The following is a 15120-nucleotide window of genomic DNA, read 5'->3' as shown; positions in this document are numbered from 1 at the left end:
AAGAGCTCCCTGAAAATAAGGCCAAGCGCATATTTCGGGAATCAAAACATACCATAAGACAGGGTCTTATTTCCAGGGAAACACAGTATGTTTATGAAATTGTATGGATTCTTTTCAGACTCCTGGAGTAAGGCAGTTTCTGTACATCCAATCTACAAGAGTGAATAAGATTCGGCAGGTTTACATATTTCTTTATGTAATTTTCAAATGTTCACATTAAATACTTGAATTATATTAGTAGGATAACTAAAACTTTAGGCATTATTTCTATAATGATGACTTCTAAGTTGAGATCTTTTACATTTAAGTGAACTGTTCATTCCTCTTCATTGCAGGAATTTTCTAAAAGAATGTTATAACTCTTGGAATCACATGATACAAACTCACAACTACTTCAGATTGTACAATACATGTAAAAAGTCAATCCAGTGGTGTCCTTTCCCAGAATCTCATAAAGGCACCTTTCACTTCTTTATTCCTCAAACTGTATATGACAGGGTTTAAAGCAGGGCTAATGATTGTATGAAAAAGGGAGAGGTATTTGTCTGTATTTGGAGAAGAAGTTGAATTTGGTTTCATATACTTAATACAAGCAGAACCAAAGAATAAGGTCACAACCATGAGATGCGAGGAGCAAGTGGAGAAAGTCTTTTTCCGGCCCTCAGAGGATGAGATCTTTGAAATGGCAGCAATGATTCCAGAGTAAGACATTAAAATCAGAAGAAAAGGAAAAGTTGCAAAAATCACTACAACTACAAAATCAGTTATTTCAATTCTAAACGTATTCCCACAAGCCAATTTCAATAATGGAGGAATGTCACAAAAATAATGATTGATAACATTAGAATTGCAAAAAGGCATTGTGAATACCATTGTTGTATGGCTAAAAGACATGAGAAATCCACTCAACCAAGAGGCTACAACTAAGTTAGTATAAGCTTTTTGCCCCATTAGGACAGAATAGTGCAGAGGCTTGCAAATGGCAACGTAACGATCATAAGCCATTGCGGCCAAGAGGAGACATTCTGTTCCACCCAAAAACAATGCAAAATAATTCTGCAGAGCACAACCCATAAAGGAAATGGATTTATTTCCTGAGCAGAAATTATGAAGCATCTTGGGGACAATAGCTGATGTGAAACATACCTCAAGGAAGGATAGATTCCTTAGGAAAAAATACATGGGTGTATGCAGGGTTTGGTCAACCAATGTAAGGAGAATGATTAGAAGATTTCCAATCAAAGCGTTGATGTAGATTCCTAAAAGAATAGAGAAAAGTATGCTTTGTATATGGTATTCTTCAGAAAGACCCAAAAGGATGAATTTGTTTGGTGCTGTGTTGTTTTGTAGAACATTTTCTTTCTTTATTTGCATCCTAGAAAAGAAAAGCAACTATATGTTAATTTAATAAATTAAAATTTGATTTTATTCAATTCAGTTATGGGTGAAATCATACTCAGGCTTAGTAATATTAAAAATTGGGACTTTGGATAAATCTATGGTGTATTAAGGCAACTTCTGCTTATTAGCGGATAAGGTAGCTCATACATGTGCTACCTGCAAGTTTTAAAAAAATCATTGTTATGACAAGACTACTTCTGTTTTCTCAAATTAAAGTGTTCATTCTCCTGAAACGTTCATTCAACATCCAGTGTAAATCATCTTAAGAAGAGTTACAAGAGTCCAGTAGAAAAAGAAGTTGGCTGCATTTCTCTAAAATTTTATCTTGGATACAAAACCTTTTATTAAAAACAAATGTCACCAATACCGCCTTAATCTCATATCATTAACTACTCTCAGCCTTTGACAACACAGTGAACAAAATGTTCTGTGATTTTTTTTCTATATTTTATCCCTAATTATAATAACATTTATTTTTGTCTAATTTTTGCTTTATTTTTTATGATAGTAAGCCTTTCTTTGAAAAATTGTAGTTATTCTATTTTAGAGCAATATGTTTTAACAACAATCAGAACAGAGCAAAACATACAATGCCTTAAGAACTAGAAGGTTTAAGAACTTTTAAACAAATTTTAATCTATTACAGATATTTCCAGGTTTCTAGAGAAATGTAAGTATAAAGTTTAAATTATAAAAAGGATATTGATACAGGAAAATCCAATGAAAATGATTTTTCAACCCAATTTCATGCTTCTACTGCTTGAAATGTTTTTTTTCAACAGAAGAATCATTTGTATTGGACACCTACGTGTTTTTTAGGAAAAAAATAGGGTTCAGCTATTTTGGGGAGTGGTACTCAAAGAACACAATTATTTTACCTATTTACATATATGTCTTACATCCCGGGTGTCAAACTTGCTGCATCACGTTGCCATCACGTGATGTATTGTGATTTTTTTTCTCATTAAGCTGAGATGGACATGGCCTCTGCATGATACATCTGGCCAGTGAACTGCCAGTTTGCACCCCTGTCTTACAAGATCTCTTCTCATATCTTTAATATATAATGTTATTCCTTGTTTTATGGTTGTTTTTTCTCCCTTTCTATATCAACTTTTTGGAACTAATAGGAAGTGAAAAGAAAAAAAAACTGTGTGGAAGGTTTTTCTTTCTTCATCAAATAGGGTTCATATTCTATTGTAATTCCAAAAAGTATTTTAATATCAGAAATCCTATTGTTTTCTTTTTGTTAAGCAAAATGATATAAATATCAATACTATAATTGTGTAAAGCAGGGGACTAAGAATGCTAAATCCCCCCAATTTCAGGCATAACAAAACTAGCTATGTGGCCTTGGGCCAGTCACAATCTCTCAACTGAAACCATTGTTACGATTGTCATTATGGAGAAAATAGGAGATGAGCAAATTATATATGCAAGCAACCTTGAGTCATATATACAAATGGCAGAATGAAATAATAGTAATAATGCCACCACAAAAATGGCATGACAAAGAAACAACAATGGTGCATTGGGATATCTGCTTGAAATACCATTTGCCTGCAAGCATAAACTGGTCAGACCAGAAAGCAAACAAAATAATAGAAAATGAAGAAATTTGGGGTGTTAGAATTTAAATAGATCACCACCCCTCACATGACATCCCAGACTTAACAATTGTCAATTTAAAAAGATAAAACAGTCTGGATAGTAGGTGTTGGAGAAGAAGAAGAGAAGAGAAAAAAACTGGAGGGGGGTGTCACAAAATTCAAAGGTGTAGAAATAGAAGTAGAACAACCATATCAAATGAAAGCAAAGCAAATACTAGTAGAAATAGATGCCTTGGGTGCAATACCCAAAACTGGAACACTACTAGACTACCATTGGCATTGGCAAGTCAACAACAGTCAATTGCAAAAAGGCAACTTTACTTGGAACAGCTTACATCCTGCAGTGATACATTTAACATGATCAAATAACAACATCTGCCTATCATAAATTCTTAGAAAGATTGCAATAAGTTGATAAAAATTCCAAATTCAGTCTAAACCTCTAGCTTGTGAAAAATAATTATACATCAAACATTAGGATAAAACTTTCTTTTTTTCTACAGTAGTGATGCTCATGACATCATTAAAGAAAGAATCTGCATTTGCTAAATATATGAAAAGTTAATATATATGAAAAGTTCATCTTCCCCTAGAGAAACCTCAGGAAATTTTCTATTTAGTTTTTATCATATGTGAATGCTAAACTTCAACAGATAATTTATACAGATAATCTCTAACTTTCTTTTTGGAAACTCAGCTCCTACATTGTTGAAGGAGTTGTGCAAAACAATAAGCTAAAAAGATCACTCTAATAATATGAATCAGATACCAGTTCCACGTAGAATGAACTATTAGAACATTTTGCCATTATCTATATGGAATTCACATAATTAAGTGAAAAGTCCCCCTTAAGTCATTGAAATTTATTTCAATGTAAACCTGCACAGGATTGCACTAAAGCCTTAATTTCTTTCAGTCTTCAGGTTTGTATCTTCTTTTGTTGTTTTGTTATACACTTCCATTCCACAAATGATTTCAATTCCATGTAAGTGTCAAATCACTGCATCACCAATCTATATTATCCTGTTTGCCTTTATCAACTTAATATCTTCTCACCTATTTCAAGTTTGTGTCATAGTTATTCCCATAATTTCTGCAGCTTAGAAATAGTGTCTCAATACATTCTTTTCACAATGTGAGTAACCAAATAATTGAATGCAAGGTAATTAAACTGCTAAATTAACTTTCCTTTGGAGTGTCCACTCTTAAACTTCTCTTTCAGTGAAACAATTGAAGGAAAGAGTTCTGATACTTTCTACCTCCTTAAGCAGCTTTTAATTCTGTATTTGTGTGAATTTCTGATATGCCTTCTTAAACACTTCTCCCTCCCCCTCCATTGGCTGTGATAGTTAGTTATGTTAGAAAAATATAATTTATTGCAAAATAATCAGCAAACCCTTCATACAGTAGAAAAATCTTCTCCCTAAGTAGATAAGATTTTTTATTCCCTGATGCAGATTCCCAATGAGAATTTAATATTGCCAAAGCAAAATTTCTCTCTTTGAACAAAAGAAAATTGGCAGAATAAAAGGCAAAAAAATAGAATAAATTTTAAACTATCCACAAAATATGAAGCAGCATTTTCAAATATTCCTAATGCTAGAATGGTTTGTTCTAGGGACTCCTTTAAAATGTCATTTTTATACTGATTAGAGATGGTTTTTTTTTTCCTATTTTATGATTCCTTTGGAATTTTGAAAACATTTTTTTTCCAAAAATACCCTGACATACCTAATTTTTGTCTTCAATCCAGGTGCTGGATTTTTTTTTAAAGTAGATATATATTTCAAATTCTTTCAATATATTCACTACAGTGAAAGACTCACATTTATTTGTTTGTTTGTTTGTTTATAACATTGCTTAATAACACTGGTCAATATACTTCTTTTAAAAGTTTTGCTTTTTTTCAAAAGTTTTGGTGGACACTAATGTAATTTCAGAATGACTGTATCACATAGAACTCATGAGAAATATGAAACTAACTTTTAATGACTATAATGTATTTAAACACATACAGTTTCTGACATGCTGTATAAGTTCAAGAGGGCTAAAAGTGATTTTCATTGTGGTCAGTGTCCATAGCATCTTGCAGCAGTGTCAAACAATAGTCATCCAGTACTGATGGATTCTAGTTGTCAAATAATTCAAGGTGGCCAACATATCAAAAATACATCTCTCTCCTATTTTCTCCATGACAACAACCCTGTGAAGGAAGTTGGGCTAAGAGAGAGTATCTCGTCCAAGGTTACTCAACTGGCTTTTGTGGCTAAGGTGGGACTTGAAGTCATAGTGTCTTGCTTTTTAGACTGGTGTTTTAACCATTAGAAGAATATCTTACACATGCAGTTTACCAAAGGTGAGGAGCCTTTGAGGATTTTTGTTGCTTTAACAATCACTTTGAAGTTTGGTTGAAAGGTGAATAAACAGCAAAATAAAAAAGAGTGTGGCAGAGGTGATTTATCATTTATTTATGTTTATTTTGTTTTCCTTGATTTGTATTCTCCATAATAATAAACTAGGATTATTACGTTTTAAAACTAATTGCTTTGATAAAAACAAAGCAAAATGATTCCGCAGAGTACCTCAGAAACATGTGATCAACCTACACCAGGGGTGCCCAACCCCTCGGCCATGGCCCACTATTGTGCTGTGGCCTGCTCAGAACCAGACCACACAAGCCCCCTTCACATGAACCAACTGCTCATACAAATGGAGCTGTGCATGCTTGTGCACATCTGCCTACCACTTGCTGGGAACTATCCCCTCTCCCTCTTTCCCCCTTCACTGGACCCACAAGCCAGAAAAGTTGGGGGCCACTGGCCTACACCAAAGCAATACTTACACTTTGCTATTTCAAAGAGATGAAACATTCACTATGAAGGCTAGCTATGGACTGAATTTTGTTCTGCAGTCAAATGTATTTAAAAAAATATACCTGAGTTCAGGCTATTTCTCCCCCCCCCCACACCCACACCCCTTTTGGAAATTAAGAGTCAGATATCTTGTATGTCACTTTGGCACTTTGAACGTTACACCGCATTTGATGCCGACAAGCAAATGCATCAAACCTTTCATAGTTACTTGAAAATAGAATAAGACAATAACAATAACAATATATACTATATGTATTTCCTGCAATTTCCTGCAATTGTAAAATGATGTTTACTACTGAGACTCTTTTTCTTCTCTTTTCATGTCTTTTTAATTACATATATATGTATATATGTGTGTGTGTGTGTGTGTGTGCGCGCGCGCGCGTGCGCGCGTGCATGCATGCATTTAACACATCTGGAATTCAGACATCAGAAAATGTGTTTGATTTGCATTTGAATTACACTTAATCTAAATCAGTCTTTGAAATGATTCAAGATTCACACATTTTAACTCCTTGAAAATTAGATAAATTTCTTCCCCCCCCCCCCTTCCTTTAGAGTATGAATCCTAGAAGAAATTTCTTCTGATAGGCATTCAGAAAATTTTTGCAAAATGTTATCACAGTGTATTTCTTATTACAGAGCTTTTTGGTGTGATAGTTAATTGACTGGATATTGGAAAACTATGAATTCTAACCCTACCTTAGGCACAAAATCTTATTGGATGAAGTTGGGCCAGTAATTCTCTTCCACTTTATTTTATAAACTATATATGGCATATAGTCGATAAAGACAAATTGTAATCTGTTCTGGCATTGCAAATCTGAGTTGCAAATTCTAATTGATTTTTTAAAAAATACAATTATCAGCTCAATGAATCAGAACATGGCATTACCTAAATACATTTTGAACTTGGAAATTGTTGTGGACAGTAACAGTGAATAGAGCCTGTAAATCCTCTCCTGGTTTTTCCAAGCTTTTTATTATAGAATTAAATGTGCAACAGAATAATTTCTTGCAGCTTTTAAAATATTTTGGAATAAAAACTGTTATGACTCAGATCATGCAGATATCTATTGTTGACTTGCATGTGGATCTAAGGTTGGATGTAGATAAATTTGGCTTCCCAGATGACATTGCATTTAAGGAAGTGTCTGCTATAATAAATGTCATCTTTCAATTGGTACAAGCATCTTATTCTTTTTATGTAACAAACTAGGCTTTAAGAAAACTTTGAAAAATAAGGAATTGTGATATTTACAAATACATATTGTATGTTTTAAGATATGTCTTCTTCAACAACAAAATCATCTAATTGTAACAATGACAATAGTTTAAAAATTGGATGGGTAAGGCTATTTTTAAGGAATTGTCTGCAAATCAACAAAAGTAATGTTTCATATTCATGCAGAATTTTGCTAGTATTCCTTTTATGGCATCTTTTACTGGTTTGTTCCTTAGACTGTAAATAACAGGATTAAGCACTGCAGGAGCCATTGTATAGATAAGAGAGAGGAGCTTGCCTAAAGAATCAGAATGTTCAAACTTGGGACTTAAGTAAGCAAACATAGCTGTGCAATAGAAAAAGATAACAGAGACCATATGTGAAGAACACGTGCCTAAGGCCCTTCGTCTTCCAGCTGGTACAGTAAGCTTTAAGACAGCAGTAATAATCAAAATATAGGAAACCAAGATGAATACAAATGGGGTGATAAGAACCAAGAATACAGCTAGAATATTTTCCACATTATTTATAAAATTGCTTGGGTAATTCAGTCTCATCAGTGGAGAGATATCACAGAAGAAGTGATTAATAACATTAGAACCACATAGGGGTAGAGAAAATACCAACCATGTCTGTAACAGAGATACAAACAGACCAGTGACCCAGCACCCAGAGACAAAGAGGAAACAGGTTCTCCTAGTCATGAATCTCATATAATGCAAGGGATGACAAATTGCCAAGTAACGATCATATGCCATTACAGCCAGGAGGTAACACATAGCAGTTCCCATGAAAATGTAAAAGAACATCTGCATGGCACACCCCAAGAATGAGATAGTCTTCCTCTTTGTTATGAAGTGTACAAGCATTTGGGGCAGAATGACAGATGTATAACAGATATCCAAGAAAGATAAATGCCTAAGAAAAAAATACATGGGAGTGTGTAGATCCTGACTAGAAATAGTGGCCAAAAAAACTACCATGTTCCCCATTAGGATATAAAAGTAGATTATCAGGAAAACAGCAAAAAGCAATGCTTGTAAATCAGTTCTTTCAGAAATTCCAAGGAGTACAAATTCAGTAGGCATGGTACGATTGTCATTCATAATTTTGGGGTGCTTTTCCTGAATGGAAGGAAACAGGAAGCAAGAAGGCAACAAGAAAAATACATATATATTTAGGACTTGTTCATTTTTTTACATTTATGACAAAAAGAAAATCAGCAATGCTAATTTCATACAAATATCAGAACCTAACCTATGGTGTTCACATTTTAATTGTAAACAAATAATTTGTACTATTATAATCTGAAACAAGTTTAATTTTATTTTGAATTCTTTTACGTTTGAAATACACATGTGCATTCAAAATCCATGTTCAGAATTCATTACATCAGTGCGGAAATGTGAGTGTGTGTATATGTATGCATACATACATACATACATACATACATACATACATACATACATACATACCAAAAAATAAGCAGAAATGGAAAGAAGAACAAACATGCTACAATACCGATAGAAAACTAGCTTAATTTTAGGGGTGAAATGAATCCATATTTGAAACAAGTCGAACATTAAATTAAAAAGGAGGGAAATACTTGTTGCCAATAAGGAAATGGATTGAAAAGTGCATTCAGTATGTTCATGTTTTTTTTAATCTAAAAGAAACATGAATAATCAATTCAGCTGAATATATTGCTCCAGGTTTGTTCCTTTGCTAGATTATATAGGTGACAAACATTTATAATTCAATTCCTGTGTCCATTCCTTGCTAGGTTTTAGAATTAATATCTCTTATATTAAAATGAAAGAGATACAAAAAGCATTTATTTGCATGTATCAACAATGTAAAGATATTAAGAGAAATTTGGAATGTTTTTGAACAACTAAATATTTGAAAAGCTATGACCAGAAAAAGAAATAATTATGTTTACAGGCACAAATGTGCTTATTTCTGAGTAAGTTTTGATCCTAAGACTGCAAATATATGATAATTTGTGTTTTTATAACTAAAGGTATTGACCTATATCTGTATCATTATAAGCAGTGTGACTGCTTTAATCTTATTCATTAACTCTAGTGCTAGCTCAGCTCAGAATATGTACCTTTTACACAGTTTTATATTATCTATATGCTGACAAAAATGCTACTTTTAAATGCATTCCATATATTTTGTCACATATAGAATCTCCTTGTTTTAAACAATAAAAATAGCTAGCAAGATATATAAAAAGAATTTAAAAATTCTAGGCACAATATGGTCTGAAGACGAATGCTTACCAGTGAAAAGCTGAGCTTTTGTAAAATTTGAATGTAGTTTTCAAATAATCATGCACTGTAAAGAATTATTGATGTTTAGTGATTATAGTTCAATTTCTACAAATATTTCCAGGCACTTCCACTGATAGCAGAACAGAAAGAGGAGAAAGAGTTATATTGAAAGCAACAGTATACAGAATGATGAATGAATTTAACTTCTTTCAATTAATTTCCATTGGGACTGCCTATAGGAGAACCATGTCAATAGCACTTTGATTTAACATAATTCACAGATGCTTTCCCATTTATTTGAATATAACTGATGGCTTGCTCTGCCTGCCTGCCTGCCTGCCTGCCTGCCTGCCTGCCTGCCTATCTATATCTATCTATCTATCTATCTATCTATCTATCTATCTATCTATCTATCTATCTATCTATCTATCTATCATCTATCTATCTATCTATCTATCTATCTATCTATCTATCTATCTATCTATCTATCTATCTATCTATCTATCTATCTATCCTACCTACTTACCTACCTACCTACCTACCTACCTATCTGTCAGCCACCTTATGCTTGTGTGTGCTTTGTTACTATGTGGTGACAGACTGCCATGAACTCGGGGGGGGGTATGAAGTTTGGAATGCTTTGGGAAATGAAAGTAAGTGCTGTATCTCCTTGAAACATTCCCTCAAGGTCACCCAGCTGAAATAAGGAGGGAGCTGCATACTAAACTACACTAGCCCTCTAAAAGAAAATCATGGCAATCACCTTTTAAAAAAAAACCAAAAAGCCAAATACAGACATTTCACCCCACAAAATGTCCCAGAAATGATCTATGAAGGAAGGAAAGAAGGCACTAGGAGTTGTGAAAGTGAGGCAGGAGGGATAAGATCAATACCATCCAGGGTTAAAGAACCCCCCCCCACTATATACAAGGGTGTTAGCTTCAAATCAGCAATAGACATTTTATATGTACTTTAATTAAACTGTAATCTACTTCTTCTTAGTAGTACTAGAACAGTGTGGCAAAAGGCTATGTAAGGAAAGGGCACAGGAAGTCAGATGTGGGTGTAAGATGGTACAAAGATGACCCTGCAAAAATAGCTTAGAACATATAGGAACTTCTCTTTTCTTAACTTCTTGTTTTGTATTGTTCCTATGTAGGTTTCCTTTTGACATGTCATTTTATCTCGTGTATAAGGAACACCCTTTTCAAGCTGTTTATCTCATATATGGAAATACCTTGCGAACGTTTAGTTTGAAGAAAAGTATAAAACTAATGCCTTGGGCAGAACTCAGGCAGTTCAGATTTTGATGTGTGAATATGCTGAACTCGATGCATCAATAAAACCTGTATCTCCTTTACCTTCGTGGTCTCACATCACATTTTTACTGCACATTGTGGCAAAAGCCTCAATCTGCTGCAACAAAAGAATCAATGAAATATATCAGGATATTCCAATTTGTAACTCCTTCCCTAGGTTGTTAGGAAACTTAAGTGTATAGCCATTTATATTATATAATTTCTTTGATAAGGAGGAATACTTCCCCCTCTTATCTCCTATTTTTTCTGGAATTTGTTTAAGAATGGCAATTCCTTTATCTTTATATTTTAGTGGTCATCCCCCCCCCCCCGCCTTTGGGCTCCCAAAACCTCATCCCTCGTAGTCTTCCTAAGAAATTTAACGTGGACTTTCCTTGGAACATTATGTGTTCTGGCATATTCTGAATTGATTCTATAAACCAGGTCCATATCCCACCACAATTGTTATTTATCTCTCTTAATGTATTCTGCTAAGATTGTACACATAGTATCCTTAAGATCTTCATCTTCTGTCTCGGGTAAGTTCTGGAATCTGAGAAAAAGGGACATTCTTTCAAGTTCCATCTTTACCATGAAGTTTTCCAATTCTCTATTCCTCTTCTGAGTTGCCTTCACCTTCTCTCTGTGTTTGTTGATGTGTTTGTGATCAAATTTGATAATACAGCACATTCTCAAGGTTCAAAGGATTAGAAATTTTATTATATATGGAAGAAGGAGATAGCAGTAGCAATAGCATTTAGACTTATATACTGTCCCATAGTACTTTTACAATGGGCAGTTTACAATATAAGCAGATTGCCCCCAACAATCTGAGTCCTCATTTTACCAACCTTGGAAGAATGGAATGCCAAATCAATATTGAGCCCTATCAGAATCATATTTTAGGCTGTAGGCAGAATTTTCTGCAATACTGCATTCTAACCATTGTGCCACCAGGGATTATGGAGATGAAATACTTTTCAACTATTTTTGTTTGTTTTGTGAAGGATTCATTTAAATCATCTTTAAAAGAATTCTCATCTGCTTGTTTGCTGGAATTTCCTTTATTTTCTACTAAAAAAAACCCCTCATTATCTCTATGGCATTGATTCTATTATACATCTTGGCACAAATGATCTGTCCCCAAAAGATGTACTTTCTTTGAAGAATGATTTCCAGAGCTTGGGGTATGAACTTAGTAGTATAGGTTGAAGGCTTATCTTTTCAGAGGTTTTACCAGCATATAAGGAACAAAAAGGGAAGGGCCAGCATGTAGCAGAGTTTAATGTGTGGCTAAAGGAGTGGTGTAAAAGGAAAGGCTTTGGTTTTATTAGTCATGATGCCTGCATTAAATTCACAGATTTTCTGGATACATATTTAGACTGAACAATGGTGACAGAGAATTAATTGGTACAGAACATTTCTGTCCCCACCGGGGAACTACCAGAGGACTGGAAAGAGCTGATGTGGTTCTCATCTTCAAAAAAGGGAAAAAAATAGATCCAGGAAACTACAGACCTATCAGCCTGACCTCAATACCAAGAAATATTCTGGAAAAAAATAATCAAGCAACAAATTTGTGAACACCTAGAAGCAAACATAGTAATAGCCAAAAGCTAACATGTATTTGTCAAAAACAGATCATGCCAGACTAATCTTATTGCATTCTTTGATAATATGACAAAATTAGTGGACCAGAGGAATGCCGTTGATATAGTTTACTTGGACTTCAGTAAGGCTTTTGATATCACCTAAAGAATCAAGATCATGTAAAGTGTTAATACCACTTTATAATGCCTTTGTAAGGCCACACTTGGAATACTGCATTCAGTTCTGGTCGCCACAATGTAAAAAAGATGTGGAGACTCTAGAAAGAGTGCAGAGAAGAGCAACAAAGATGATTAGGGGACTGGAGACTAAATCATATGAAGAACATTTGCAGGAACTGGGTATGTCTATCTTAAGAGAAAGAAGGACTAGGGAAGACATGATAGCAGTGTTCCAATATCTCAGGAGTTGCCACAAAGAAGAGGGAATCAAACTATTCTCCAAGGCACCTGAGGGTAGAACAAGAAGCAATGGGTGGAAACCAATCAAGGAGAGAAGCAACTTAGAACTGAGGAGAAACTTCCTGACAGTTAGAACAATTAATTAGTGAAACAGCTTGCCTCCAGAAGTTGTGAATGCCCCAACACTGGAAGTCTTTAAGAAGATGTTGGATAGCCATCTGTCTGAAATGGTATAGGGTTTCCTGCCTAGGCAGTGGGTTGGACTAGAAGACCTCCAAGGTCTCTTCCTACTCTACTATTGTATTGTATTGTATTGTAAATATGAGCCACCAGTGTGCAGCAGCTGCCAAAAAACCCAACACAGTTCTAGGCTACATAAACAGAGGGATAGAATCAAGATCACGTGAAGTGTTAATGCCACTTTACAATGCCTTGGTAAGGCCACTCTTGGAATACTGCATTCAGTTCTGGTTGCCACGATGTAAAAAAGATGTGGAGACTCTAGAAAGAGTGCAGAGAAGAGCAACAAAGATGATTAGGGGACTGGAGACTAAAACATATGAAGAACGGTTGCAGGAACTGGGTATGTCTAGCTTAAGAGAAAGAAGGACTAGGGGAGACATGATAGCAGTGTTCCAATATCTCAGTGGTTGCCACAAAGAAGAGGGAGTCAAACTATTCTCCAAGGCACCGGAGGGTAGAACAAGAAGCAATGGGTGGAAACTAATCAAAGAGAGAAGCAACTTAGAACTGAGGAGAAATGTCCTGACAGTTAGAACAATTAATCAGTGGAACAGCTTGCCTCCAGAAGTTGTGAATGTCCCAACACTGGAAGTCTTTAAGATGTTGATAGTCATTTTTCTGAAATGGTATAGGGTTTCTCCTAGCTGTATGTTCCATTTTGGGTTGGTTTCATCCCACCAAGTTTCTGTAATGGCAACGATATCGCATCTGCCCTCATTTGCTTGAATTTCTAATTCACCCTGTTCATTCCTCATACTCTGTGCATATAGACATTTTAGTCCATTTTGATTGATCCTGTCTTTACTGTCTATATAACCTGTGTTATGCTGACTGCCCCGATTTCCTTGCCACTTGTATGATTCATGCACATGGTATGGCACTCACTATTAAATGCTTAGTTTTGCTTGACAGCAGTGCTGAAAATCTTACCCACAGAAACATCTATGTTACATGCACTGGATACCCTATGAATTTTAGATTGCTGGGGACAGAAATGTTCTGTACCAATTAATTCTCTGTCACCATTGTTCAGTCTAAATATGTATCCAGAAAATCTGTGAATTTAATGCCAAGTAACTCAGTCCCTTTCTTGGATGGGCGCAAACCAACTCTTTTGTACAGTTTTTCATTAGACCAGCTGCAGGCATCATGACTAATAAAACCAAAGCCTTTCCTTTTACACCACTCCTTTAGCCACACATTAAACTCTGCTACATGCTGGCCCTTCCCTTTTTGTTCCTTATATACTGGTAAAACCTCTGAAAAGATAAGCCTTCAACCTATACTACTAAGTTCATACCCCAAGCTCTGGAAATCATTCTTCAAAGAAAGTACATCTTTTGGGGACAGATCATTTGTGCCAAGATGTATAATAGCATCAATGTCACAGAGATAATGAGGGGTTTTTTTTAGTAGAAAATAAAGGAAATTCCAGCAAACAAGCAGATGAGAATTCTTCTAAAGATGATTTAAATGAATCCTTCACAAAACAAACAAAAATAGTTGAAAAGTATTTCATCTCCATAATCCTTGGTGGCACAATGGTTAGAATGCAGTATTGCAGAAAATTCTGCCTACAGCCTAAAATATGATTCTGATAGGGCTCAATATTGATTTGGCCTTCCATTCTTCCAAGGTTGGTAAAATGAGGACTCAGTTTGTTGGGGGCAATCTGCTTACATTGTAAACTGCCCATTGTAAAAGTACTATGGGACAGTATATAAGTCTAAATGCTATTGCTACTGCTATCTCCTTCTTCCATATATAATAAAATTTCTAATCTTTTGAACCTTGAGAATGTGCTGTATTATCAAATTTGATCACAAACACATCAACAAACACAGAGAGAAGGTGAAGGCAACTCAGAAGGGGAACAGAGAATTGGAAAACTTCATGGTAAAGATGGAACTTGAAAGAATGTCCCTTTTTCTCAGATTCCAGAACTTACCCGAGACAGAAGATGAAGATCTTAAGGATACTATGTGTACAATCTTAGCAGAATACATTAAGAGAGATAAATAACAGTTGTGGTGGGATATGGACCTGGTTTATAGAATCAATTCAGAATATGCCAGAACACAATGTTCCAAGGGAAGTCCACGTTAAATTTCTTAGGAAGACTACGAGGGATGAGGTTTTGGGAGCCCAAAGGGGTGGACCACTAAAATATAAAGATAAAGGA

General features: G+C 35.0%; 1 protein-coding gene across 1 annotated transcript; it reads right to left on the bottom strand.

Moving 5' to 3' along the window:
- Window positions 1–420: 420 nt before the first annotated feature.
- Window positions 421–1374, bottom strand: LOC309381779 (olfactory receptor 10A2-like; the record flags this gene model as incomplete). Its single annotated transcript, XM_081933066.1, has 1 exon — window positions 421–1374. The coding sequence occupies one exon, from the start codon at window positions 1372–1374 to the stop codon at window positions 421–423; it is 954 nt and encodes a 317-aa protein (XP_081789192.1).
- Between the last annotated feature and the right edge of the window lie 13746 nt (window positions 1375–15120).

The sequence above is a fragment of the Natrix helvetica genome (assembly GCF_964273705.1).
Source record: "Natrix helvetica genome assembly, chromosome: Z".
Classification (NCBI taxonomy): Eukaryota; Metazoa; Chordata; class Lepidosauria; order Squamata; family Natricidae; genus Natrix; species Natrix helvetica.
This window is presented reverse-complemented; position numbering and strand designations above follow the sequence as displayed.